Here is a 26,173-nt window from a genome sequence, read left to right as displayed (position 1 = left end):
AAGAACCCACAAATCGTTTCAGAAAGACATTAGAACATGGACATTCCTGATCCTTCCTTTCCTCAAATGTTGAGGACACGTGATGTCCACATGCAAGGCTGAGGCCAGGCTCAGGGGAGCCATGGGTGGGACCTCGCAGGCTGACAGCCACCTTCCTGTCAGGGCTGCTCTGGGCAGAGGGTCGAGGTGGTGGGTCTGGGAGATGGTTGACATCCCAATGGGAAGGATGGGGTTTCCTCTTCCCAGCTCCGTCCACTCCCTAGACTCTACACAGCCATGTCCTAGAAACAGCACCTCCTGACTGCCCCCAAATAGTCACTCACTGGACTACAATGTGCCAAGGAGGCCCACCAGGCCCTGCCTGGACACAGGGCTAAAGCAGTGAACACAGCAGATGGAAACTGCTCTCCTGTGGCTTACAGCCACCCTCATGCAGGCTGCATTTGCATCCAGCATGGCAGGTGAATAAGTAGTTGGTTTTTTCTTTTTTTGATTGATGACATCATAAGGTTTTAATTTTTTATTATAAAAAAACTTTGCATCAAAGAACAATTGGAAAATTCAGAAAAGCAAAGGGGACAATATTTTGTTCCATCATCCAAGCAAGTACATAGGTTCATGTGGCGTCCTTGCCTCCAAGCACATCGTCCATGAACCATGCACCTTGCCCCTCATTCTGTATGTTCACACAGCTACACTATGAGCCCTGGGCACATTGCGCCATGTTCATGTTTTACACACATTGCCCTGACACAGCTTTGCGTGGTGATCACACCCGTAACACAGGAGAGCAGGTTGTGATGCGTTTTTCTGGTCATCTGGGTTATGAAGAACATTTTTGTGCATAAAGCTTTTCCTGAATTTGGGAATTTTGGCTTTTGTGTTTTTGCCTTCAGATAGCAATAGAAGTGGAAATATTGGGTAAAGAATATGGACATTTTCAAGGGTCTTGATGAATGTAATGACCGGCTCTGCGCCCACCCCACCATGATGACCTGTAATGCAGGGGCCTCGGTCCTCTGTCCCTGCACCACGTAGCAGCCGTGGATCTGGAGAGAGATGCTGATGTTCAGAAGCCTTCAGAAACCAGGCCGCTGGCACCGACCCAAGCAGAACCACGTGGTCCCGGTTTACTCTCTTTCAGATCTTCCTGGCAGTGGCTAATTTTGAACCAGATGAGAAGGGTCAGGAGTTCTCTGTCATTTACAAATGGAGCCACAGAAAGCTGAAGTTTACCCCATATCAGAGCATTGCCACACACAGCGCCCGAGACTGGGAGGCCTTCGAGGTGGATGGGGAGCACTTCCTGGCGGTGGCCAACCACCGGGAAGGTAGGGCAGGAGTGGCCTTTACACCGGGAGGCAACCATTCCAGGGGCAGAGCGAGACTTGCAGGCGGGGCGAATGTGTATCTTATTAGAAAACAATAAGCCACATGCAGCACAGGGTGTTCTGGACCGTTCCTCACTGTCTGGGGAAGGGAGATCTACTGGTGGTCCCTGGGGCACCTGCCCACAGCACAGCCACCCCAGAAACATGGACTGCCAGACTGACTCCCAGCACAGAATACCTGCCAGCCTCCCTCCTTGTCTGAAACTAACTGACTGACTACCTGACTGACTGACTAGCTGATTAACTACCTAACTCACTGACTACCTGACTGACTACCTAATTACCTGATGACTGACTGCCTGATGACTGATTGACTAAATTACCTGACTTCTTGACTAACTACTTAACTAATTACATGACTAACTAACTACCTGACTGACTGATTGACGACCTGAATGACCAACTACATCACAGACTGACTGACTACTTCACTGACCGATTGATTGACTGACTAACTACCTGACTGACTGACTACCTGACTGATACCTGATTGGCTGACTGACAACCTGAATGACTAATTAGCTGACTGGCTAACTGACTGACTATCTGACTAACTACCTGACTGACTGACCACCTGAATGACTAACTATCTGACTGGCTGACTGACTGACTGCCTCACTGACTGACTGACTGACTGACTGACTGCCTCACTGACTGACTGACTGACTGACTGCCTCAAAGAGTGACTGACTGACTGACTGACTACCTGAATGACTAACTACCTGACTATCTGACTGACTGACTGATTACCTGACTAACTACCTGACTGGCTGACTGGCTATTGGCTGACTGACTACCTCACTGACTGATTGACTAACTACCTGACTGTCTATCTGAATGACTACCTGACTCTGACTGACTACTAATTACCTGACTGACTACCTTACTGACTGATTGACTGACTGTCTCACTGACTGATTACCTAACTACCTGATTAACTGACTAGCTGACTAATTAGCTAACTGACTAACTGATGACTAACTACCTAACTGACTGATGACTGACTATATAACTGACTGATTACATGACTAACTGGCTAACTACCTGACTAACTGATTGACTGACTACCTGACTACATCACTGACTGGTTACCTTACTGACTACTTGTCTGACTGACTGCCTGCCTGCCTGACTGACTACCTGACTAACTACCTGACTGACTGACTGACTACCTAACTATCTGACTGGCTGACTAACTGACTGACTCATTGATTGACTACCTGACTGACTGACTGACTACCTAATTACCTGACTCTCCCACTAACTGACTGATTACCTGACTAACTACCTGACTGGCTAACTCATTAACTGACTTACTATCTGACTGACTAACTACCTGACTGTCTGACTGACTGAATGATTAGTTGACTAACTACCTGACTGGCTGGCTGGCTGGCTGACTGATGGACTACCTCACTGACTGACTGACTGACTGACGGAGTGACTACCTGCCTAACTACCTGACTGTCTGACTGACTGATTACCTACTTGACTAGCTAACTGACTGACTGCCTCACTGACTGACTGACCAACTATCTGACTGACTACCTGACTACCTCACTTATTGACTGATTGCCTAACTACCTGACTGACTGATGACTGACTGACTACCTGACAACTAACTACCTGACTGATGACTAACTACCTGACTGACTACCTGACTGATGACTGGCTACCTGACTGACTAACTACAGAACTGACTGACTGACTACCTCACTGGCTAATTGACTGACTGACTGACAAACTACCTGACTGATCAACAACCTGACTGATGACTGACCAACTACCTGACTAGCCACTGAACTGACTGGCTGACTACCTAATTACCTGACTAACAAACTGACTAACTGACTGACTACCTCACTGACTAATTGATTAACTACCTCACTGACTGGCTGACTGATTGACTAACTACCTGGCTGACTGACTGATGACTAACTACCTGCCTATCTGACTGGCTGATGACTACCTGACAACTGACTACCTCACTCACTGATGACTGACTACCTGACTGATTAACTACCTGACTGATGACTGACTACCTAACTACTGAACTGACTGATGACCTAACTGACTGACCATCTCAATGACTTAACTACCTCACTGACTGACTGATGACTGACTGCCTACCTGACTGACTACCAAACTAACTGCCTGACTGATTACCTTACTACCTGACTACCTGACTAACTACCTGACTGACTACCTGACTTATTAACTACCTGACTGACCAACTGACTACCTTACTGACTGACTGACACAACTGACCAACCACTTCACTGAGTGACTTACTACCTGACTGACTGACAAACTGACTGACTGACTGAATACCTCACTGACTAATTGGCTGGCTGGCTAACTGACTGACTGGCCAACTACCTGACTGACAAATTAACTGACTGGCTGACTGACTACTTCACTGACTAATTGACTGGCTGGCTGGCTGACTGACTGACTAACTGACTAACTACCTGGCTGACTGACAAACTACCTGACTGACTACTTGACTAACTGTTTCAGTGACTAACTGATGACTATCTGACTGACTGACTGACAACTGACTGACTACCTCAATGACTGACTGACAGACTAAGCAGCCTCCCAGCAGGAAAGGTCTGACCAGCACAGGGAGGGCAGATGTTGGGTGGTGGGCCCAGGCCCATGGCGGGGATGCTGGCCTGGTGCCTGGCATGGCCAGGTGTGTGGTGGAGGACAGCTGCCGAGGACATGGGATCTGGATGGCCTCCATGACCTTGTTTCCTGAGGACAGGCAGCTGTCCCGCCTTGTGCCAGCAGAGACAGTGAGGAGCACTGGCCTGGAAGGTACCGGGACACCTGCTTTCCAGGCCAGGACACTGCCCTGAGCGGCCACCATGAGTACCTGCCATTGTGTAGCTCCACGAGCCGGCCTGGGTCTGGGGGCATCTCTCTGCCTGCAGGACCCCCCAGACCCAACCCTGCCCAGGCTCCACAGCTCTGCACTCCCCTGAGCCCACGACCCACCCAACGGGGGAGCTCCACAGTGGAGAGGGAGGGGCCTCCGGGCAGAGGTGGCAGTGCGTGGGAAGGCCTGGCCTGTGGGGATGCTGGAGAGCCGTGGGCAGCGGGGCCAGGACACGGTGGGCCCCACCTCCAGGACACGGGGAGGCCATGGAGATGTACACCTGTCCCGAGGGCGGTGGGGGCCACCAAGCATTTCCATATGGGAATAGCACCTGTGATGGCCCAGAGGTGCAGTCAGCAAGGGGCTGAGGGCGGGAGGCTCAAGGTAAGAAAGGGTGTCCCCAGCGGTTGGCCTTGCCCTCGTGGGTCTTCGGTCCTCGGGGAGGGACTTGGACTGGGCTCTGCCTCCGTTGGGGCTGCCATGGGGCTGTGGAATCTGCCTCCCTGCCCCCAGCACAGTCCCTTGGTTCCAGGCGACAACCACAACATTGACAGTGTCATCTACAAGTGGAACCCGGCAACCCGGCTCTTCGAGGCCAACCAGACCATCGCCACCTCCGGCGCCTACGACTGGGAGTTCTTCAGTGTGGGGCCCTACTCGTTCCTGGTGGTGGCCAACACCTTCAACGGCACCTCCACCAAGGTGCACTCGCACCTCTACATCCGACTCCTGGGCTCCTTCCAGCTCTTCCAGTCCTTCCCGGTAAGGCCCCCCGCATGAGCCCCGGCTCTCCATTGCTGGCCACTGCGTCTGTCACGTGCACCTGCTGGACAGGTGATGTGGGCTGGGGGTCCACCGAGAGCCAAACCTAGTGCTGCTCTGCACCCGTGACCCCAAAACCCAGGCAGGGCCTGCCCCTCTGGACGGCACAGGATCCTTGCCTGGCGTCTGAGCCCTTCTTGCCTGAGAGCCTCTGTGCGCCCAGGGACAGTCCAGGTGCCTGGAAATGAGGCAGGAGGCGCACCCTGGCTCTGCCCCACCCTGGCGTGGTGTTCTCCATAAAGCAGCCCCCGGGCTCAGAACAGGCCCTCCCTCCCCCCTCAGAAGCTCCCGCGGTCTGAGTCTGTATGGGCGTCAGGGCCCTGGCCCTGGGGCAGCTGGGCAGCTCGGCTCTGACCCAGGGCAGCGTGGGGGCCGGGTCGGGGCAGCACGTGGCGCTCCTCTCCAGGCCTCAAGTGTCCCTTGGCTGGTTCCAGCCACCACGAGACCTTTGAGATGAGGCAGCAACAGGTGCTTATTAGGCCACCTCCAGGGGCAGGGACAGCGTGCTGCCTGCTCCCAGCAAGTGTGCCGAGGACTGTGACCGGAGCAGAGGTGCGGGGTACGGGACAGGTGGGGGCGCATCTCCCACCTCGGGCTCAGCCTCTATGTGAGCCCGGTTCCCCGGAGGAGGCAGCTCAGGGGCTCTGCAGCGCCAGTGACAGCACTCCCACTGTTTGCTGGAAGCGTGCCTCTCATAAGACATCACCTCCCTCGTGTCCTTCTGGAATCTTCTGTGCCCCCTGACCTGGCGACTCATTCTCCTGCAGAAATGTTCTCAGGGCCTTCTGCACCCGAGGCAGTGAGACTAACCCAGGCCACTCTTGCCACGTGAGCTGCCCCCATGCCACGTCCCAGTGAGGCTGGTACAGGGGCAGAGCCATGGCAGACACTGATGCCCGGACCCCCCGCCGCCATCAGGGAGTCTGGAAAAACAGTGACAACAGTCAGGCCTTGCCAGGCTACCCCTGCATTAGACAAGAAGCTGTGCATGTGGTGGGTGGGGCTTTATGGCTGAAATGATTGAAGGCATTCTGGAACATTCCATACATAACATTCCATACATACATCTCATTAGAGCAAGCCTGCAGGTAGCACATGGGAATGAGCTTCAAAACAGAAGGGAGGAAGATGGAGTTCAGCAGTCGCAGGTTCCTGGAGCCCCTCCACCCAGCAGGAGTGAGAGCAGCTTAGGAAACCGGGAGTGTGACCACCTTGAGAAGCCCGCAGGGGCCGGACCAGGAGCCGCGGCTCACAGGGACCAATCACACGCGTTAATGCGTGCAGAGAATTGCTCCGGGACTCCCACGTGCTCAGCCCTCTGGCAGGCTGGGGCACAGCGTCATCCAGGTGACCACCGCCCCACCCTTCGGGCACTCGTGGTCCAGTGGGGGAGGGCAGCTTTACGTGGATGTTCCGGGCACGAGGAGAGCAGATGTCAGGGAGCACCCTCCCCACTTCCCAGCCCTCACCAGGAAGAAGTGAGGGCTGGGAAAGTGGGGAGGGTACCTGCAGGGCAGTGGGGCTGGGAGTAGGCAGCAGGGTCACCACCCAGAGCCACAGGCTGCAAGTGAAACGTGAAGCCTGCCCTTGTGGGGTTGACAGGGCTGCACGATAATGACTGGTCGGTGGCTGGGAGGGAGTGAGCCATTGGGAGGCTGCTGTGGCCGCCCAGATGAGCCGCAGGCGCCCAGGTGAGGAGGCAGCAGTGCCAGAAGGAACACACCTTGAGCTCGCTAGTGCTGTGCATGGAACAGGTGAGCGTGCCTGGGAGCCAAGAAGAGGCGGGATGAGCCTCCTGCCACGGGGGCAGAGTGAGGCTCAGTGCACTGGGGTTGGGGGTGAGCAAGATTCCTTCCAGCCACTGGCCTTGGTAACAGCCTCAGGAGGTAGGTGATGGTAGCAGCTCACACTGGCTGAGCCTTGACTCTGTAGAGCACCTGTGCCAAGAGCTCTGCCCGCATCCTCCCACGTCACCCTCACAGCATCTTGAGAGGGGCTTGCTGCCACTGGTCCCTGTTACCCACAAGGACACAGAGGCTCAGAACGGTGGAGGGCTTTGCCCATGGCAGAACTGGGATCAAGCCAAGCAATGCGGCCTGTCACTTGGTTTGATGTGGCACGGGACAGAGCTGAGCATAAGTTCCTTGTCTTACTGGTCCCTGCACAGTCCTCTCACCACAACACACATGCTGCTAAGACTCTGGGAAACTACAAGGGTGTCCTGAGCTGGTGGCCACGTGCTGGTGTGTAGACAGCAGACCTGAAGGAGGGTTCAGGAGCCTTCGGTCATGGGTTAGCCTGACCACAGGGCTCAGCAGGAATGGCCCCTCTGACCAGTAATCATTGACCTGGAGTTGGACTTGAGGCTGGTGAGGTTTCAGATGCGAAAGCAGCTGCAAGCTGGGGCCAAGAGCGTGATATGGGCTGGAAATTGGGACTCCCAAGGAGGGCTTGATATGCGGGGACAGTGGCTCAAAAGGCAAATGGTGGGCTGGGCGCAGTGGCTCACGCCTGTAATCCCAACCCTTTGGGAAGCCAAGGCAGGCGGATCACAAGGTCAGGAGATCAAGACCATCCTGGTGAACACGGTGAAACCCCGTCTCTACTAAAAATACAAAAAAAAATTAGTCTGGCGTGGTGACGGGCACCTGTAATCCCAGCTACTCGGGAGGCTGAGGCAGGAGAATGGCGTGAACCCGGGAGGCGGAGCTTGCAGTGAACCGAGATCACGCCACTGCACTCCAGCCTGGGCGACAGAGTGAGACTCCATCTCAAAAACAAAAAAAAAAAACAACAAAAAAAAGCAAATGGTGACATCGAGCAGCAACGAAAGGGTGGCTTGGGGACTTGGGCACAGCTGCAGAGCACAGCAATCCGGCCGACAGCAGTTCCCGTGGAAACACCTGGGGCTCCACACCAGTCATGTGTCATCAGGATCATACTGGTGCCCTGACATGAACGTGCGCCCTGCTGGCCCCAGGCTCACACATGCAGAGCCCCAGCACACTGGAGCATGTTTGAGGAGCTTTGCCAGAACCAAGAAGGGATTTGAAACGTTATCACACAAGGAATAGTTGCAGGACTTGAGGCTTTATCCTGAAAGAAGACGTAGGCAGTCACTTCCAATCATCTAACGAATGAGCTGGTGGGGGGCAGGGGGCGGGTCTCCAGGGGGCGGGTCTCCAGGGGGTCTTGAGAGCAGAGTCGCGCACCCTGGATGGAAAGGCACCACAAGTGACTTTCTCGTCAACTAGGCAAGGTCTCCTAACAGCTGTTGTGCCACGGAGAGGCTGCTGTCCTGGAGGCCCTGCATTCTAAATCACAAAGTGAGGTGACAAGAGAAAGGATCCCTGCAGTGGGTTGGGGAGTGCGTTTTGGAGATTATCATCCTAGATCTACCAACACCGTGATCCTAAAGCCCCTGTGATAACACCAAGTCCAATTTACAGTGTCTTCTTCACGACACTGCACCAAGGTGCTCAAGATGCCCCAGTGCCCCAGAGCGTACCTGGCCAGCTGCGTGTCACCCATGCCATCCTCTCCAGCTAAGCGTCCCCGATGTTTGACAAAAATCCTGAAAACTGCAGGAGTCAGGCTAAAGAAAAGAAAGATAGGCTGAAAGAAACTGAGCTAGCTCTAGAAACAGAAAGGAATTTTTTTAAGTTATACTTGTCTTCAGAAGTATTCAAGATGATACTGCACTTACGAAATAAAGAATGCTACTAGAGAGCTTGGACATAAAAATGCAATTGCTGGCATTAAAAGAAGACATTCATTAACATGACTGAAATATAAAGTTAAGAGTATCTTCTAGAATGTAGAATGAAAAGAGACAGAATCAACCCAGGAGAGTCTGTCTCTGGCTAACCAAAGTTCTAGAAAAAAAGAAGAGGGTGAGGACAGTGATGGAATTGTCAGAGAAGCCTTGAAGAAAACAGCCCAGATCTCATCAGACTGAAAGGGCGCTGAGCCCAAGGAGCGCGAGAGCAAAGGAAAGTTACCTTCAAAGCACACAGGAGCCGCGGCAGCCTGGGATTTCCCATCGGCAGCCCTGGATATCAGGAGGTAGGAGGGCTCAGTGTTCTGAAGGCGAGTGATGTCCGCAGCGCCCCCGCAGGGCAAGGACGCTGGCCACTGCCATGCACGGCTCCCACATGTTAGTGGCTTCCTGCCATATTGGGTTAGTTCTCATATCAAGTCAGACAAGGAGCACACACAGTGGGAAGCAGCAGGAAGGGGCTGACCTGACCTGTGCTCACAACCCATTGGCCAGTGCCAGTCACATGTCCCAGCCTAGCTGGACCTGTACTCACGTGTCCTCACAGCTCATTGGCTAATGCTTGTCATATGACCCAGCCTAGCTGGACCTGTGCTCACATGTCCTCACAGCTCATTGGCTAGTGCCGGTCATATGACCCAGTCTCCTGTCAGTCTGAGACATGTGGGAGCCCTGGACTAGGCGGTGTTCCTGGGGGGTGCACTGGCAAGCCCAGGTCCTCAACCAGATGCAGAAGATCAGAACTGGAAGTGGTAGCTCCACCCAAAGATGACCATAAGGAAAGTTCTGGAATGAGAACTGGTATGTGTCCTAGAGAGAAGCCAGCCCAGATGGTCTGGGGTCAGGGAGGGCATAAGAGGGGGTTTGGGGGCTGTGGAGTCCACAGAGCACAAAGTGTGTCCAGGGATGGCGTGCTGAAGGAGTGACAGAAGCACAGACTGCAGGAGTCGAGGAAGGCAGAGACACAGGGGCCAGGCCAGGACGGCCTTCCTGTGCAGCAGCCGCTGAGGTGGGACAGGACCGAAAGCCCCAGGGTGCAGGAGCGAGGGGCTCCTGGGATGGGAAGATGGGAGAGCTGGGAGCGTTCTTGCATGCAGAGCTGGTGTGTTTTCTTCCTCTAGGAAGGAAGGAGGGGAGGGCCAGACCCAGGAGGGGACAACCAGAAACTTGTTGAAAAGCAGCGTACATAGATCACAGGTCCAAGGACGAAGCGGGTGAGCGAGCCCGTCCTGTGATTTTAAGCATGAAAGGAGAATGTTTGCCTGGCCTGGGGGACTGTTCCAGGGATGGCACAGTCGGTCATCCCGACATAGAAATCGCCTGGGTGGGTGGTGCCATAGCCCGGCCCCTGGCTCTGGGGGCTGACATTACCGTAAGGTCAGGACCACACGAAGCTGATCCTGATGTGTCACTCAGAGAATCGCCCCGTGGCCGAACCCACCCTGGGTGCGGGTGTTGGTGTTTATTAGTGGAGGTACAACCCAGGCTGCTTGGGGGAGAGGAGAAGGAGAGCAGAGGCCCTGCATCTCCATCCCACACCCTACACCGTGGGTGAAGAGGCGAGGCCAGAAGCCGCCCACCAGGAATCAGAGGAGCTCCCAGCAGCACCCACGGAGGAGGACAGTTGCCACAGACCCTAAGCAGGAGCAGCTCTGCCTTCGGGTGCCCAGACCAGGTGCAGGCAGGCAGCCTGGCGCTCCCAGATAAACAAGACCTGGCAGCCCTGGCCACTGCCCTGCATGTGGAGCACAGCTCCCTTCACTCCTGACAGCCTCATTCTGAAAGCCCTGGAATTCCTGCTGATGGCAGCCTTCCTTGTTTTCCTGTTTTGGAAAGCCTTTTGGAGATTTCTGGAAGGTGGTCTGTGGCTGCGCATCCTCAGCTGGTTGGCGATTCCACCTCAGACCCATCTCACAGGTGTGGAAACTGAGGCTCAGGAGCAGGGACCTGGCCACAAACACACAGCAGTAAGCGGCCGAGCCAGGGCGTCCACAGGTGTCTCTGTGTCCACATGAATCACCTCCTGTCCATATGAATCGCCTCCTCTGTGCCTGCCCCATGGGGATGGAGCCTGCAGCCTGGTTTGGGCCGTGACGGGAGTGCCTGGGACGCCTCACACCATGGTGGGGGTCTCAGCCCTTCACTCATGGGGCCCATCCCTTTGATGGACTACCTGCTCTTCATGAAATGACATCGGGACTGGATTCTGAGCTTCGTTGATCTTTGTGTGTTCTGGAAGGCAGTCGGGAGGTGTTCGTGGAACGTGGTTACTGAAAAACACGGGGCTTCTGTCACGGGTGATGTGGTGGGGTGGCAGCCCAGCCCAGAAGGCGGCCACTCTACATTTTCAGGCCGCATGTGAAGGCCAGCTTTGATCTACACCAAGGACTGGAGCAGTAGTCCTGGAGATGCACGGGCATCCTCAGAAGGGGGCCAGCAGCAAAGGGGCAGAAATGGAACCAAGGGAAGGGTCTGGGCTAGCGACCCGTGGCGAAGTCCCAAGGGGTGGGTGACACCCGCCTGAAAGAAACATCAGAGAAGAGCAGGGGCTGGAGCAGGACCACAGCAGACAGAAGGAAGCACGGCTGCAGCTCCCAAAGCAGAACCAGAACTCTGGGAACGGGGACCTGGCTGCTGGGGGCGCCATCATGGCCCAGGCCCTGAAGGTGCCTTAGGAGGGCCCTGGGAAGGCGCTGGGACCACGCACACATGGACGGGCTTCCTCTCCACCTGGCCTGAGCCTCATCTTTCAAAACTCAGTAATTCCTCAAAACTCACAAAGCCCACTTTCATGTTTTGCCAACATTTTTCACATTGTGTTGAAATCCTTTTAGGTCCTAGAGATGTCTTAATTTGTTTACTGTTTGAGTTTTGCAATGTCTTTCATGAACGTGAGCTTTGAAGCGGGTGAAGCCGAGATGCTTTGAAAGTGCGTGTGTGCCGTAGAGAGGCGCCCTTTCTGGAGGGGTCTGCGGGGGTGTGGGGTGCAGGTGGGGTTTGAGGAGATGTGCACACAGACCTCACTTTCTCCCAGAAACACAGGGTGGGCATTCCCAGGGCACTGCAGGTTAAGTACAGTGCTCCAAGGGAATGGTCGGTGGGCATGGCAGGACTTTGCAGCCCCAGGGCAGATATGAGGAGCTGGCTGCCCACCCTGGGGAAGGTGGTTTGATGTCCCATTCTTCCGCCTGCCCTCAAAGTCTTTCTGCCCATCCCACCAGGAATTCTAGAACTTTCTTCCAGGTGCGAGACACCAGGCCTCCAATGACTGGGCCTCCCCAGCTTGGACCAGAGGAGGAGTGAGCTCTGTCCCTAGAAGTCTAGGCACAGGGTCCTGCTCCCTGAGCTGATGGAGTAGGCCCTGCAGTCGCGGTCACCAAATGTGGACTCCAAAATAGGTTTGGCTTCTGAGTTTGCTGCAGACCTCAGAGGGTGTTGCAGCTTCCAAAGCTTGGTGCTTCTGTGATTGCAGCTGTCGGCATGTGGGGTCCTCACAAGGCCAGCAGCAGCCACCATGTTAGCAAGGACCCCTCGTCACAGCTGGGCCCCCGACTTGGTGCCACACACTTCCCAAGGGTCCCGCCCATGGCTCAACACACATGTACATGCACGCTCATGCACACGTGTGTGTACTCGCTTCCATGGCCATGGAAGGGCAAGAGGTGCTGTAGGCAAGGACGCAGTGGGGGCCACTCTGGGGACAGGTGCCCGGCAGGCAGCCGTGTGGTGCTTAGAAAAACAGGCAGGAGCCCCTAAGCACCCTCATGAGGCCTGGCTGTGTCTGAGTCTCCATCTGCACATCTGTCAAGGGGGTGGCATGAGGGGTCAGCACTGCCCAGGACAGCCTGAAGGGGCTGGGCAGAGCCTGGGCGGGAGGGCTCCAGGAAGGTGGCAGCTATGCCCCATAACTTCTGTCTTCTCTGACACAGGAGCTGGCAGTGGCCTAGGCAGCTTGGGGAAGGTGCCAGGCTTGCGGGTTCTGCAGGGCCGGGAAGAGCTCGGGGGGCACCCAGGAGTTGGCTGGGGAGTGTGCTGAGCCCAGTTCTCTCAAGGGAGTCACCTGTCATCTGGTAGCGCTGCCCCCATGGCCACTCGGGATGCTTGTCCAGCCTTAGCTGGCTACCCTCGGAGAGGATGCCACTGCCCCCCCAACCAGGGCTTGTTGGGGAACTGCCTTCTCCTGGTGGCTAGGGAGGGAGCCCCAGGGGTGCATCCTGCCTCCCTCCCCTCCCCTGGCACTCCCAGACCACAGAGGCATCCTCTTTCTTTGCCGTATCAAAGCCAGAACCCAAGGGCCTCTTTGCCCAGCAACTAATCCACTGATTACCGGGTGCCCACCCGCCCTAGAGGGAGCCGTTGGGGGCTCCAGGTGCTCCTGTATGCCAAGTCCCGGAAGCACCATCATCCCAGCAAGATGCTCCTGAGCTGCCAGGCACCGTGCCAGGGCAGCAGGGCCAGGCTCTGGGGAATTCCATTGGAGGGAGGGCGGGAAGGGCCTGCCCAGCCCAGCAGGTGCCTGGTCGCTTGGCTCCCGTGCCAGCCAGGGTTTGGCAGGGCCTTTGATGTGAAGATTCTTTTTCTCTCCTCTATGAGTCCCTAATGTGCTTAAAATCTGGGAGTGGCCTGACAGCGGGTCCCACGCTGCACACCCTCTGCCTGGGTTGGCACAGCCCCTGGGGGGCACCTCCTCACTTCTGAATGTGAGAAGGCCCCGGCTTCAGCAGAGGGACAGGTTCACTCCAACCTGCAAGGGGCTTCTGACAGCCTGGCGTAGGGAGGCAGGGCTGTCAATAGCCAATGACAATGACCACCCTACCGTGGACTCGGCCAGCTAAATGCTGGGACCAGGAGCCGGTGACACCCCGTGGGGTTCTGCCAGCCTCCAGCCAGTTGCAGATAAACTAATTTTTCTTTTTGCCAAAGTATGTTTCAAGTATTACATGGGATACACACAGACTAAAGAATCATTCGTTGTCTGAAATTTAGATTGAACAGGGACCCTGGATTTGCTAAATCTGGTGCACAGACCCTCGCTGGGTACAGGGAACAGAAGGGTGACTTGAGTAGCCTCTGAGCCGCCCCCGGCCCCCCAGGCCTGTCTGGCCCTGCACCCCAGTAAGAGCTCTGCTTCGTAGCAGCACCCAGGCAGGTGGCCACACAGCACTGACTCCGGCCACTGCCATGCCCTGGACAGACCTCCATGCCCACCCCCACAGCTGACACGTGCTCTTCCTGGAACAAATACATGCCCCACCTTGGGCTCCAACCAAGATGCAACTCAAAGTTTGCTCCCTGCCACCCCATGAAACGTGGGCACAATCCCTGCCCTGGAGGCAGGCTGCAGTGCTGCAGGTCCCACCAGACCAGACTGCCCGTCTCGGGCATTCCCAACCCAGGGTCTCCACCAGCCTCAGGGCTGTGGCCAGAGCACCGCCACCTCCACCCTACGCTCCTGCCACCTGCCCCTCCCCAGGGCTCACACAGCAGCCCGTGTGCCACCCATGCCTAGGGAAATACCAAGTTCTCTGAGGGGGTCTCCCAAAGCCCCTGTCTCCATCCCTAGGGATGTACCGAGTTCTCTGAGGGGTCTCCAGAAGCCTGTCTCCAAGGACACCACCCTTCTTTCCCATCTTAGGAGTGGGACCCGACCCACCCCACCCCACCCGGCTCACCTCTCTCCTGACACCTTCCTAGCTCCTGTGGGTCTCAGAGCCGTCCACATACATCTGACCTCCTCGTTCTGCTCAAAAGCCTCCTCCGGCTCCCCAGTGACCTTTGGCTGGAGGCCCAGCTGCTTTCCACAGCACCCAGGCCCTGTAGGCCCGCCCCAGCCCCTGCTCCGCACTCTGTGTGTGCCCAGCCCTCCTGGCTCCCTCAGTCCTCTGTGTCTGTCCTGCAGTTCCTTCTGCCTGGATACCCTTCCCTGCTTCCTGCTGCCAACTCCCCTGTCCTTCCTCCATGCCTTTGGGCCCTCTTCCTCTGTGCCCCCAAGGCCCCGGGCAGCCCCTCCATGGTCCCCCATCTGCAGCAGCCCGTTCCAGGGCTCCTTTGGGCAGGGAGGGCACCTCACTCATCACTGAGATGTGGTGCCCGGCTCAGCCCCAACTTGCAGTAAAGCTCTCTCTACACAGTGCTGAGTGCCAGCTCGGGGTCCCCCATCACCCTGGGCTGCTACAGGGTGGGCTCTCTGGGCCTTTCCCTGAGAGGGAGTTTCAGGCTCTTCTGGCCCCGGCAGTCCATCAGGATCTGCCTCAACACAGGTGAGCATCAGCAAGTAGCTAAGAAGCAGGGGCTTCACTGGAAGGACGCCCAGGGCTGGAGGCGTGTGTCTTCAGTCTTTTCCAGCAATGTGGGGAGAGCTGTGCTGTGCGGGTGCATGTGTGTGTAGATGTCATGCAGGCGGGTGCATGTGTGTGCCTACAGGGATGTGCCTGTGTACAGGCATGTGTGCAAGTATACACATATGCACGTGGACACAGATGCATGGTTGCATGCGTACATACATGTGTGTAGGTGTACGTGTGTAGGTGTACATGTGTATGTATACATGAGCAGGCCTGTGTATCTGCATGTGTATCCACGTGTACAGGCGTGCATGTAAAAATGTAAGCATATATGCCTGCGTGTGTGTGTACACAGTGCACATCCATGTTTGTGTGTGTATGCATGCGTGCAGGTATGGGCCTGTGCGTGCAGGTGTGTGTGTGTGCGTTTGTGTGTGCGTGTGCACAGTGCACATCCATGTTTGTGTATGCATGCATGTGTGCAGGTATGTGCATGTGTGCGTGCATGTGTGTGCGTGTGCACAGTGCACATCCATGTTTATGTATGCATACATGCAGGTGTGCAGGTATGGGCCTGTGTGTGCAGGTGTGTGCACGGTGTGTGTGCAGGTGTGTGCAGGCATGTGACAAATGTGTACACACGTGAGGGTTGCCCACTCAGCTGGTTTCCTCAGCACAGGCGTGGGAGGAGCCCAGGGTTGAACAGTCTGATGATTCCTGTTTCTCTTCTGCTGAGTCAGAGAACTGGCCTGTGTGTAACACTCCCCCCGGCCCACCTGTGAGGCAGCCAAAGTCCAGATGCTGCTGAAGGTCCCACCGGCCCAGAGTGACTCAGAGTCCCCTTGAAGGACGTGGGGTGGCCCTGGACAGCTGTTCTCCAGCAGATAGGAATAGTCACATCTCGTGGAGCCGCAGGAGGGGAGGGCGCGCTGACCCGGGAAAGCCTCAGCCAGCCGCTGGCCCCACCCCCGCCCCCGCCCCCACCGAGGGTTCGGCGCCGCCAGGTGTCCTGGTCCCCTGTCCTTGCCTAGTAAGTCTTGGTTTCTTAGCTTAAGCTCACCCATGTGCGCTCCTCTGACCGGCTGCGGATCTGCTTTGGGACCTTGCCTGGTGCCCACGGAGCTGTGTCCTCACCTGTGGCGCCCTCCCCTGCAGCCCAGGCTCTTCGGGCTCGGGCGGGCAACGGCGCCCCCTGCCGGGCGTGGAGAACGCACGTTGACGTTGGGCCCAGAGTTTTCTCTTTCCTGCAGCACCTGAGCCGGCCGGGCAGGCGCCGGACAGTCAGGGGGACCAGAAGATGCCTGGGCAGCCCCGTCCTGAACATACAAGCAAGGGAGGGTGCCTGACCTGCTGCGGAGGGCAGGTCGCATCAGACCCAGGGGCGTCTGAGCCGGGCCCTTGCTGGTCGATTTGGGCAAATAGAAAACGTCCCAGTGGTTGCTGTCACGGGAGGCTCTCAGAGCTGCCTCTTACCTGGCCCGGTGGTGCAATGTCCCTCAGGCAGAAGGCCCTCCGGACGGGGGTGAGTCAGGAAGAGACCCAGCCCCCAGCATGACCGGCTCTGTCCTCAGCTAGGACAGCCTGGGACCGTGCGCAGGGATCCCCGGCCTGTGGGGATACTGTCCCCAGGGAAGCAGCTTTCCCCTTCCCCGTGCAGCCCCACCACCCTTATCCCCAAGGTGCTGGCAGAAGCTTCCGCCTTGTGGACCCCACATGCAGACAGGCTCCTGCAGCTCAAGGTTGGTGGCAGAGGTGCCGCAGTTGGGCCTCCGTGTGCAGCCCCAGACCTGTTGCCTCTTGAGGGTGGTAAGTGATTTATGGAGGAATGGCAAGCACAGGAACCCAGAGATGGCTTCTGTCTACAGAGCCAGAGGAAAGACTCAGCCAAACTGCAAGGCCAGGGAAAGCGTGTAAGAGAAAACTCGAGAGGTACCTGATGTTGCTTCAGTGTCTGAGGCTGGGACTAGAGGGATCAGGGTGGGCTTCCTAGAAGAGGTGAGACAGCAGGTGGTGCTCGTAGGACGCACAGCACTGGGGCCTGGAGTAGGAGAAGGCATGGATTGCTGAGAAGCAAGTCACACAGATGGTCGCTGGGGGCGGGGCGGGGCAGGGCACAGCTGGCACTAACATTCAGGAAGAAGTGGCCAAGGAGGCTGCCAGCAGGAGTGCCACGTCTGGCACCTGGAGCACAGCGGGCACTGGGCTGTGCCAAGATCCCACATCCTGCCAAGTGGCAGCCCTGGGGACAGCCAGGGAGAGTGCTGCTCACTCACACCTCTGCACCCGTTCTCCCACACCTCTGCGCCCGCTCACCCACACCTCTGCGCCCGCTCTCCCACACCTCTGCGCCCGCTCTCCCACACCTCTGCGCCCGCTCCCCCACACCTCTGCGCCCGCTCCCCCACCACACCTCTGCGCCCGCTCCCCCACCACACCTCTGCGCCCGCTCCCCCACCACACCTCTGCGCCCGCTCCCCCACCACACCTCTGCACCCGCTCCACCACACCTCTGCGCCTGCTCCCCCACCATACCTCTGCACCTGCTCTCCTTTGGTCCTAGACGTTCGGTGCTGCAGACTGGGAGGTCTTCCAGATCGGGGAGAGGATCTTCCTCGCTGTGGCAAACAGTCACAGCTACGATGTGGAGATGCAAGTCCAGAATGATTCCTATGTCATCAACTCTGTCATCTACGAGCTGAACGTGACCGCGCAGGCCTTTGTCAAGTTCCAGGACATTCTCACCTGCAGGTATGCGCCTCCACAGGCCAGTGGGAGGGTGGGCTGATCTCTGGGAGGCCCACCATGTCGGAATCCCCGTTAGGCTCATCCTCACCACCCTTCCCGTGGAAAGACTGGCCTGGGGACCTGCCCGTGGAAAGACTGGCCTGGGGACCTTCCTGTGGAAAGAATGGCCTGGGGACCTTCCTGGCCTGGGGAAGTCAGTGCCGCCCTGAGCCACAGGTTTGGTTCCCAGAGCCGGGCGCTGTGTGCAGAGTTCTGCCCCTTCACACCCATCACCTCCTTTCATCCGAGCAGTGGAGGCAGGAGGGGGCTTCATGCCCGTCGTGCGGAGGGATAGCCAAGGCCCCAGAGGGACAGGTGCGAGGTGCAGGCTTCGAGTGCCCGCTGCCTGCCAGTGCCAGCTGCCACCAGACATGATTACTCCCTTCCCCCGATGTTGCATCTTCCCCGACAACAAACACCAGGACACGGAGACTGGCGTGTTGAGACAGATGTGAGATCCAGGGAACACGGAGGGTGGGTCTGTATGTACGAGAAAGTGATGGTTCCAGACCGACACGCTCTGTGGAGCCACAGGAGGTTGCGTGGGCACATTTTGGACACCGGGCACTGAGAATCCACAACCATCCTGACCAGGGTGGGGCGTCCTCTGGGGTGGAATTCCGAAGTCTGTGAATAAACCTGCAATTGAATCCGTATTACCCAGATCCCAGAGCCAGGGGCCATGGGTCAAGCTTGGAGCTGGAATCTGGCCCATTCCCATCCTGGGATGGAGCAGGCGGCTTTCCCAGGTTTCCTCGGGTTTCATGCACTCCTATTTCATTCGGTAACAATTCACCTGCCCCTCCTGGGCACTGGGCTCTAATCTCAGCTTGAGACACACAACAACACATACCTTTAGACCCTTCAAGGGGAAGAGTCTCCAAGATGAACTGCTCTGTGGAAAGGGCTGGGTGAGGTGCAGTGAAATCTCGTGTCCCCAGTGCGGAGGAGCAAGCCCGGCCGCTGTGTGCCGCTCAGCTGTGCGTGCCCGTGGACGTGCAGAGAAGACTCTGGAAGGGAGTGCCCTCTCCGTCAGCAGTCACCCCAGGACCGGGAGGGCTGCAGGGGTATGCAGACAGGCCAGGAAGGACTTTCCCTATTTGCCCTGTTACTTCTGAACTCCTGGCTTTACAAAGGACGACAATGTTAACTTACTAATATCTTACTTATATGATTTTTTAAAAATTAAAGAACACTCAGAATAAAGAAAAAGAGCCAGCGGCGGTGTCTGCTGGGGGCACTGGGGATTCCGGAGTGACCTGCCTGTGGGCTCCGTGGCCCCTGCGTGGCCTGGCAGCCATGGCAGGAGAAACAGGCACAGGGCAGCGGTGGCAGTTGTGTGTCCCCAGCACGAATCCACGCCATCCAATGTCAACGCCGAGAACAAAACAAACATTAGGCTTTTTAGAACAACGTTTAGAATAAGACAAGTTGGAGAATGAATTGTGATTAGTCATGGAGATGATGCCCAGTCTAGAAACAGATGAGGCAGACGCCTCGGGATTTGAAAGCTGCGGGAACTGACAGAACACAGCTACAAGCTCGCGACTTATGGCCCTGTCACCACTGGACAGTGGTGTGGACCATTTATGAACTCAATTATGAAGCACGGAAAGTACTTACCAATTAATTAAGGTAATGTTTAATAATTACCATCAAAACAGCACACACAAGTCAAACTCCTAGCCCTTCTACCCAGCATGGGGAATTCCCTACACTTCCCGGAGACGTGATGTGGCCTCACCAAGTCCAAAACCCTATTCAAGGGCGCTGAGGGGTTTCGTGGCTTCTGTGTATCACCTTGGCTCTGATGCCTTCAAATGGTCGCTTGTGTTTGCTTTTTAGATTCAGTAGTTCTATTAAATCCACAGATATGTGCAGCCATGGCTGCAGACAACTCTGGAACATTCTCATCCCCTCACAAGGAGCCCCCCACACCCTTTTCCAGCCCCTCCCTCCCCACTGGGCACCCCCGGGCCCACTTCCTGTCTCTGTGATTTCCCGTTCTGGACATTGCACAGAAATGGACTCGTAGAGCCGTGGCCTCTGTACCTGGCTTTTTCTCGCAGCACCGTGTCCTCCGGGTTGGTGGCATGGCCGCGCGGCTCAGAGCATCCCCCTTCTCATGGCTAAGTCACACTTCATCCGTCCATTTGTCCGATGACGGGCATTTGCCAGAGGGTGTGATTCTGAAGAATAACATCTGTCCTACAGCGAGTGTGACCCAGGGCTGCGTTGGAGGCAGAATCGGGCACTAGACGCCTTGTTTTGTGGTGAAACCGAAGCCGGCTTCTGATGTGAGCCTCGGTGCAGCCGGACAGGATCTTCCACCACCGGTACATCCGACGTGGCCACTTGTCTTCCTCGAGTCTGGGTTTCAGAGCTCAGATCCGACTGAGGAGTAACCCCGCGGATTCACGCTGACCCGGGGCCCGCGGCCGTGCCTCCAGACCAGAGCATGTGATCACAGGTGTCCTCGTCCTCCTCCCAGCGAGCTGGCACGGGCTGCATGGGAACCAAATCATAACCCGCCATTAATGGAGGTGGCTCCAGATGTCACCCTGACTGACCGAAGGAGTGAGGAGCCCAAGGCCCCATGGGCTCTGCCCGCCCTGCCTGTCGCTGGACACCTCTGTGATCCCTCCCTCTCCCAAGGCCCTGTCTCAGCCCCTGCTGCAGGCCGGCCCCACCACTGCCTGCAGGGAGGCACCGGGATGAGGCCCCTCTGCTGCCTGAACTGGCCACAGCCCTGAGGCTGCTGAACACAGAGGCACCTGCCTGGCCTGCATGTCAGCAGGACGCCTGCGTGTGCATGGCTTTGACCTCCGTTTCCTCATCTTGAGATGTGGGGCTGACGCTGACAGCTCGGCAGGTGGGCTCCTGGGGAGGAAAGGTTCCGGGGGAGCCGCTCGTCAGACCCCTCAAACCGAGCCATCCCCAAGCACAGATGCATCCTTGGTAAATTCAGGCGAGACTCCTAAGACAGGACACAGCAAACTTGTTTCCAACAAGAAACAGCTTCTGCTTGTAGGAGAACATCTGTGAACGAGCAGGTCCTGCAGGTCCTGTAGGCCCCTCCTGGAGTGACCTCACGGCCGCTGACCTTACAGCTGAAGACACAATGCTGAGAGAAGAAACCAGGCACAGAGGCCACAGCACTGTGACACCATTTCTGCACAGTGTCCAGAGCGGGAAACCAAGCTCCTGCCTCCAGCAGGCACCAGCAGCCTGAGACTTTTTCTCTGATTGTTTCAACCTCTTAAAAGTGGACTTGTGTACCCCGGTGTTCATAGCAGCAGCGTTCACAGTAGCCACATGGAGGAAATTCCCCAAGTGTCTGTCAGCGGATGGACAAACACAACGTGTCCATTCACACAGCGGAGCGTTACTCGGCCTTAGAAAGGAAGGCGATTCTGACACACAGTGTGACACGGATGAACCTTGAGTCACTGGAGTCTCAGCTAAGGCAGACACAAAGGACAAATACTGTGCGATTCCATTTATATGAGGTCCCTAGAGTGGTCAAATTCATAGAGACAGAAAGTGGCATGGTGGGTGCCAGGGCTGGGGAGGGGGGAGGGGGGAGGGGGTAGGGGGTGATGTTTACTGGGTGCAGAGCTTCGGTTTCGCAGGATGAATGCGTTCTGGAGGTGGATGGTGTGGGCGGCCACACAGCAGTATGAATGTGCTTAATGCCCCTGATCTGTGCACCTAAAGATGGTTGAGGTGGGAAATGTTATGTTATATGTATTTTACCATAATTTAAAATTTGAGGCCAGGCATGGTGGCTCATGCCTGTAATCCCAGCACTTTGGGAGGCTGAGGTGGGCAGATCACTTGAGGTCAGGAGTTCAAGACCAGCCTGGCCAACATGGTGAAACCGTCTGTACTACAAATACAAAAATTAGCCGGGTGTGGTGCCGCACACTTGTAATCCCAGCTACTCGGGAGGCTGAGGCAGGAGAATCGCTTGAATCCGAGAGGCGGAGGTTGCCGTGAGCCGAGATCTCGCCACTGCACTCCAGCCTGGGTGACAGAATTAGACTCCATCTCAAAAATAAAATAAAATAAAATTTGAAATGTTTTTTTAAGCAAACAACTAATTTACATTTTCCTGGAATAGACCAACACATATGTGACTGTGAGAAAATCACTCCCCACTTTGGCCCCGGCTCCTCCTCTGTGAATTTGGGAGGTAGCTTCTGGCCAATCCCCCAGTTCCCTGGCGATGTCTGTTGTGTCCTAATACCCGCCCACTTGTTCCTGCAGTGCTCTGGACTGGGAGTTTTTCTCGGTGGGAGAAGATTATTTCCTGGTGGTGGCCAACTCCTTCGATGGGCGTACCTTCTCGGTGAACAGTATTATTTACAGGTAATGAGCTGCCAAGGCCAGCTTCCTCCCAGCGCCTTGCTTCCCGCCGGGGGGCTCATCCAGGCCGGCTTCCTCCCAGCGCCTTGCTTCCCCCCGAGGGCTCATCCAGGCCGGCTTCCTCCCAGAGCCTTGCTTCCCCCCGAGGGCTCACCGAGGCCGGCTTCCTCCCAGAGTCTTGCTTCCCACTGTGGGCTCACCAAGGCCGGCTTCCCCTCGAGGGCTCACCGAGGCCAGCTTCCTCCCAGCGCCTTGCTTCCCACTGTGGGCTCACCGAGGCCGGCTTCCCCCCGAGGGCTCACTGAGGCCGGCTTCCTCCCAGAGTCTTGCTTCCCACTGTGGGCTCACCAAGGCCGGCTTCCCCTCGAGGGCTCACCGAGGCCAGCTTCCTCCCAGCGCCTTGCTTCCCACTGTGGGCTCACCGAGGCCGGGTTCCCCCCGAGGGCTCACCGAGGCCGGCTTCCTCCCAGCGCCTTGCTTACCCGAGGGCTCACCGAGGCCGGCTTCCTCCCAGAGTCTTGCTTCCCCCCTGTGGGCTCACCAAGGCCGGCTTCCCCTCGAGGGCTCACCGAGGCCAGCTTCCTCCCAGCGCCTTGCTTCCCACTGTGGGCTCACCGAGGCCGGCTTCCTCCCAGCGCCTTGCTTCCCCCCGAGGGCTCACCGAGGCCGGCTTCCTCCCAGCGCCTTGCTTCCCCCCGAGGGCTCACCGAGGCCGGCTTCCTCCCAGCGCCTTGCTTCCCCCCGGGGGCTCACCAAGGCCGGCTTCCTCCCAGCGCCTTGCTTCCCACTGTGGGCTCACCGAGGCCGGCTTCCTCCCAGCGCCTTGCTTCCCCGAGGGCTCACCGAGGCCGGCTTCCTCCCAGCGCCTTGCTTCCCCGAGGGCTCACCGAGGCCGGCTTCCTCCCAGCGCCTTGCTTCCCCGAGGGCTCACCGAGGCCGGCTTCCTCCCAGCGCCTTGCTTCCCCACTGTGGGCTCACCAAGGCCGGCTTCCCCTCGAGGGCTCACCAAGGCCGGCCTCCTCCCAGCGCCTTGCTTCCCCCCGGGGGCTCACCGAGGCCGGCTTCCTCCCAGCGCCTTGCTTCCCCGAGGGCTCACCGAGGCCAGCTTCCTCCCAGCGCCTTGCTTCCCCGAGGGCTCACCGAGGCCGGCTTCCTCCCAGCGCCTTGCTTCCCCGAGGGCTCACCGAGGCCGGCTTCCTCCCAGAGCCTTGCTTCCCCGAGGGCTCACCGAGGCCGGCTTCCTCCCAGAGTCTTGCTTCCCCACTGTGGGCTCACCGAGGCCGGCTTCCCCTCGAGGGCTCACTGAGGCCGGCTTCCTCCCAGAGCCTTGCTTCCCCGAGGGCTCACCGAGGCCGGCTTCCTCCCAGCGCCTTGCTTCCCCCCGGGGGCTCAACGAGGCCGGCTTCCTCCCAGCGCCTTGCTTCCCCACTGTGGGCTCACCAAGGCCAGCTTCCTCCCAGAGCCTTGCTTCCCCGAGGGCTCACCGAGGCCGGCTTCCTCCCAGCGCCTTGCTTCCCCGAGGGCTCACCGAGGCCGGCTTCCTCCCAGAGCCTTGCTTCCCCGAGGGCTCACCGAGGCCGGCTTCCTCCCAGCGCCTTGCTTCCCCACTGTGGGCTCACCAAGGCCAGCTTCCTCCCAGAGTCTTGCTTCCCCACTGTGGGCTCACCAAGGCCAGCTTCCTCCCAGAGCCTTGCTTCCCCGAGGGCTCACTGAGGCCGGCTTCCTCCCAGAGCCTTGCTTCCCCCTGAGGGCTCACCGAGGCCAGCTTCCTCCCAGCGCCTTGCTTCCCACTGTGGGCTCACCGAGGCCAGCTTCCCCCCGAGGGCTCACTGAGGCCGGCTTCCTCCCAGAGTCTTGCTTCCCACTGTGGGCTCACCAAGGCCGGCTTCCCCTCGAGGGCTCACCGAGGCCAGCTTCCTCCCAGCGCCTTGCTTCCCCCCGAGGGCTCACCTAGGCCGGCTTCCTCCCAGCGCCTTGCTTCCCCCCGAGGGCTCACCGAGGCCGGCTTCCTCCCAGCACCTTGCTTCCCCCCGGGGGCTCACCGAGGCCGGCTTCCTCCCAGCGCCTTGCTTCCCCGAGGGCTCACCGAGGCCGGCTTCCTCCCAGCGCCTTGCTTCCCCCCGGGGGCTCAACGAGGCCGGCTTCCTCCCAGCGCCTTGCTTCCCCACTGTGGGCTCACCAAGGCCAGCTTCCTCCCAGAGCCTTGCTTCCCCCTGAGGGCTCACTGAGGCCGGCTTCCTCCCAGCGCCTTGCTTCCCCCCGAGGGCTCACCGAGGCCGGCTTCCTCCCAGCGCCTTGCTTCCCCACTGTGGGCTCACCGAGGCCAGCTTCCTCCCAGAGCCTTGCTTCCCCGAGGGCTCACCGAGGCCGGTCTCCTCCCAGAGCCTTGCTTCCCCCCGGGGGCTCACCTTCTCTCGCAGGTGCCACCGGCTCACAGCGAGTCCCAAGTCAGGTGTCATTTCCGAGATTGGCTGGGCCCAGTGGACGGCCCGGCGCTGGCTGCACCCGTGTGGGATCTGAGCTGGGGCCCTGCCCCGGGTGTAGCCACAACCCACGAGTGCTGGCGCTTCTGCCTTTGGATTCTGTCAGGGATGTGGCGTGTGGACATCCTAACATGGGAGTTGTTGATATTTAATTTTTCTCTCATAGACACTGTGGTGTTCTCATTTGTTTCTAGGAGTTTTCCAAGTATCGTACGTTTAACGAATGGGGTTGGCTTTTTAACTTTCATTTGCAGCTGCTCATCATGACAATCATTTTCTCGCCCCCTAACCAATCAGTTCTAATAGCTTTTCTTAAAAAGATTCTCAGGGGACTTAGGAATATAATTACCTCTGAGAATAAAGAACATTTCCCCTTGATTTCTAGTGTTCTAATTGATTATGTAGCTTGCTTCCCTAGCTAAAGATTCCAGAACAATCTTGGATGGTGGCAGAAGCGGCAGCTGTCCCACCTTGCTCTAATTTAACGAGCACATCTGAGCATGGCCGTTTGATGGGCTGTGGGCCATCCGGGCCAGGGCTGGGGTCTCCTTTGGCATCTGTGAGTGCGTGGTGCGGTCCACTACGTTTACTGCTGATGTCATGATTTATAGTGAGACATCTCCTCGCGTTATTAGACCCGATGCCACTTGGTGATGATGCAGAATTATTGAATAAGCCACTGGCTTCCAGTTGCCTGTCTTTAAGCTTTTAGCATCTATAATAGGAAATTAGATTGCTCGGTGGTTTTCTTTTGGGGACTTAACTTTATCCAGTTTAAAATGAAGCCTAACAGTAAATACACACTGCAGGGCTTTCTAACTGCACCTGTGGACTGGGATAGTCTGAATAGGATTTTTCTCTCATTTCTGACAGCTGGGTTAAATTCAGTTATAAAGCCATCTGGGCCTGGTACCTTTTTCATAACATCTCCTTCTTATTTATTTTTTGGGGGGGACAGGGTCTCACTCTGTAGCCCAGGCTGAAGTGCAGTGGCATAACCTCAGCTCATTGCAGGCTGAAATTCCCAGGCTCAAGCAATCCTCCCACCTCAGCCTCCCTAGTCGCTGGGACCACAGGCATGGGCCACCATGCCTGGCTAATTTTATTTTTTCTTTTTTGAGATGGAGTCTCGCTTTGTCGCCCAGGCTGGAGTGCAGTGGTGCAGTCTCGGCACACTGCAAGCTCCGCCTCCTGGGTTCACGCCATTCTCTTGCTTCAGCCTCCTGAGTAGCTGGGACTACAGGCACCTGCCACCACACCTGGCTAATTTTTTGTATTTTTAGTAGAGATGGGGTTTCACTGTGTTAGCCAGGATGGTCTCGATCTCCTGACCTTGTGATCTGCCCGCCGCGGCCTCCCAAAGTGCTGGGATTACAGGC

The 26,173-nt window shown here is 57.2% G+C and overlaps 1 protein-coding gene and 1 long non-coding RNA gene across 6 annotated transcripts in view; one reads left to right on the top strand and one right to left on the bottom strand.

The window, feature by feature from the left end:
- TSPEAR (thrombospondin type laminin G domain and EAR repeats) overlaps nucleotides 1–26,173 on the top strand; it is a 214,484-nt gene that overhangs the window by 186,763 nt on the left and 1,548 nt on the right. Inside the window, exons 8-11 of the mRNA XM_003823825.4 lie at nucleotides 1,145–1,331; nucleotides 4,808–5,037; nucleotides 17,720–17,907; nucleotides 22,213–22,314. Coding sequence (XP_003823873.1) covers nucleotides 1,145–1,331; nucleotides 4,808–5,037; nucleotides 17,720–17,907; nucleotides 22,213–22,314 — 707 coding nt within the window. The remainder of the gene's footprint in view (nucleotides 1–1,144; nucleotides 1,332–4,807; nucleotides 5,038–17,719; nucleotides 17,908–22,212; nucleotides 22,315–26,173) is intronic.
- Nucleotides 6,137–26,173, bottom strand: part of LOC103786997 (uncharacterized) — a 36,257-nt gene continuing 16,220 nt past the window's right edge. Inside the window, exons 2-10 of one of the 5 annotated variants that reach the window (XR_010111120.1) lie at nucleotides 19,996–20,448; nucleotides 18,797–18,953; nucleotides 17,902–18,582; nucleotides 17,692–17,793; nucleotides 17,093–17,197; nucleotides 16,220–16,351; nucleotides 9,099–11,145; nucleotides 8,606–8,692; nucleotides 6,137–8,310 (exon numbers count right to left, since the gene is read on the bottom strand). This is a non-coding gene — a long non-coding RNA (uncharacterized LOC103786997). Of the gene's footprint in view, nucleotides 8,693–9,098; nucleotides 11,146–16,219; nucleotides 16,352–17,092; nucleotides 17,198–17,691; nucleotides 17,794–17,901; nucleotides 18,583–18,796; nucleotides 18,954–19,995; nucleotides 20,449–26,173 lie in introns of all 5 variants that reach the window. The other 4 variants (XR_010111119.1, XR_010111121.1, XR_008622373.2 and 1 more) reach the window with 4 other exon arrangements.

This window comes from Pan paniscus, chromosome 22, assembly GCF_029289425.2.
Source record: "Pan paniscus chromosome 22, NHGRI_mPanPan1-v2.0_pri, whole genome shotgun sequence".
NCBI lineage: Eukaryota > Metazoa > Chordata > Mammalia > Primates > Hominidae > Pan > Pan paniscus.
The sequence above is the reverse complement of the archived record's forward strand: the minus strand, read 5'-3'. Positions and strand labels throughout refer to the sequence as shown.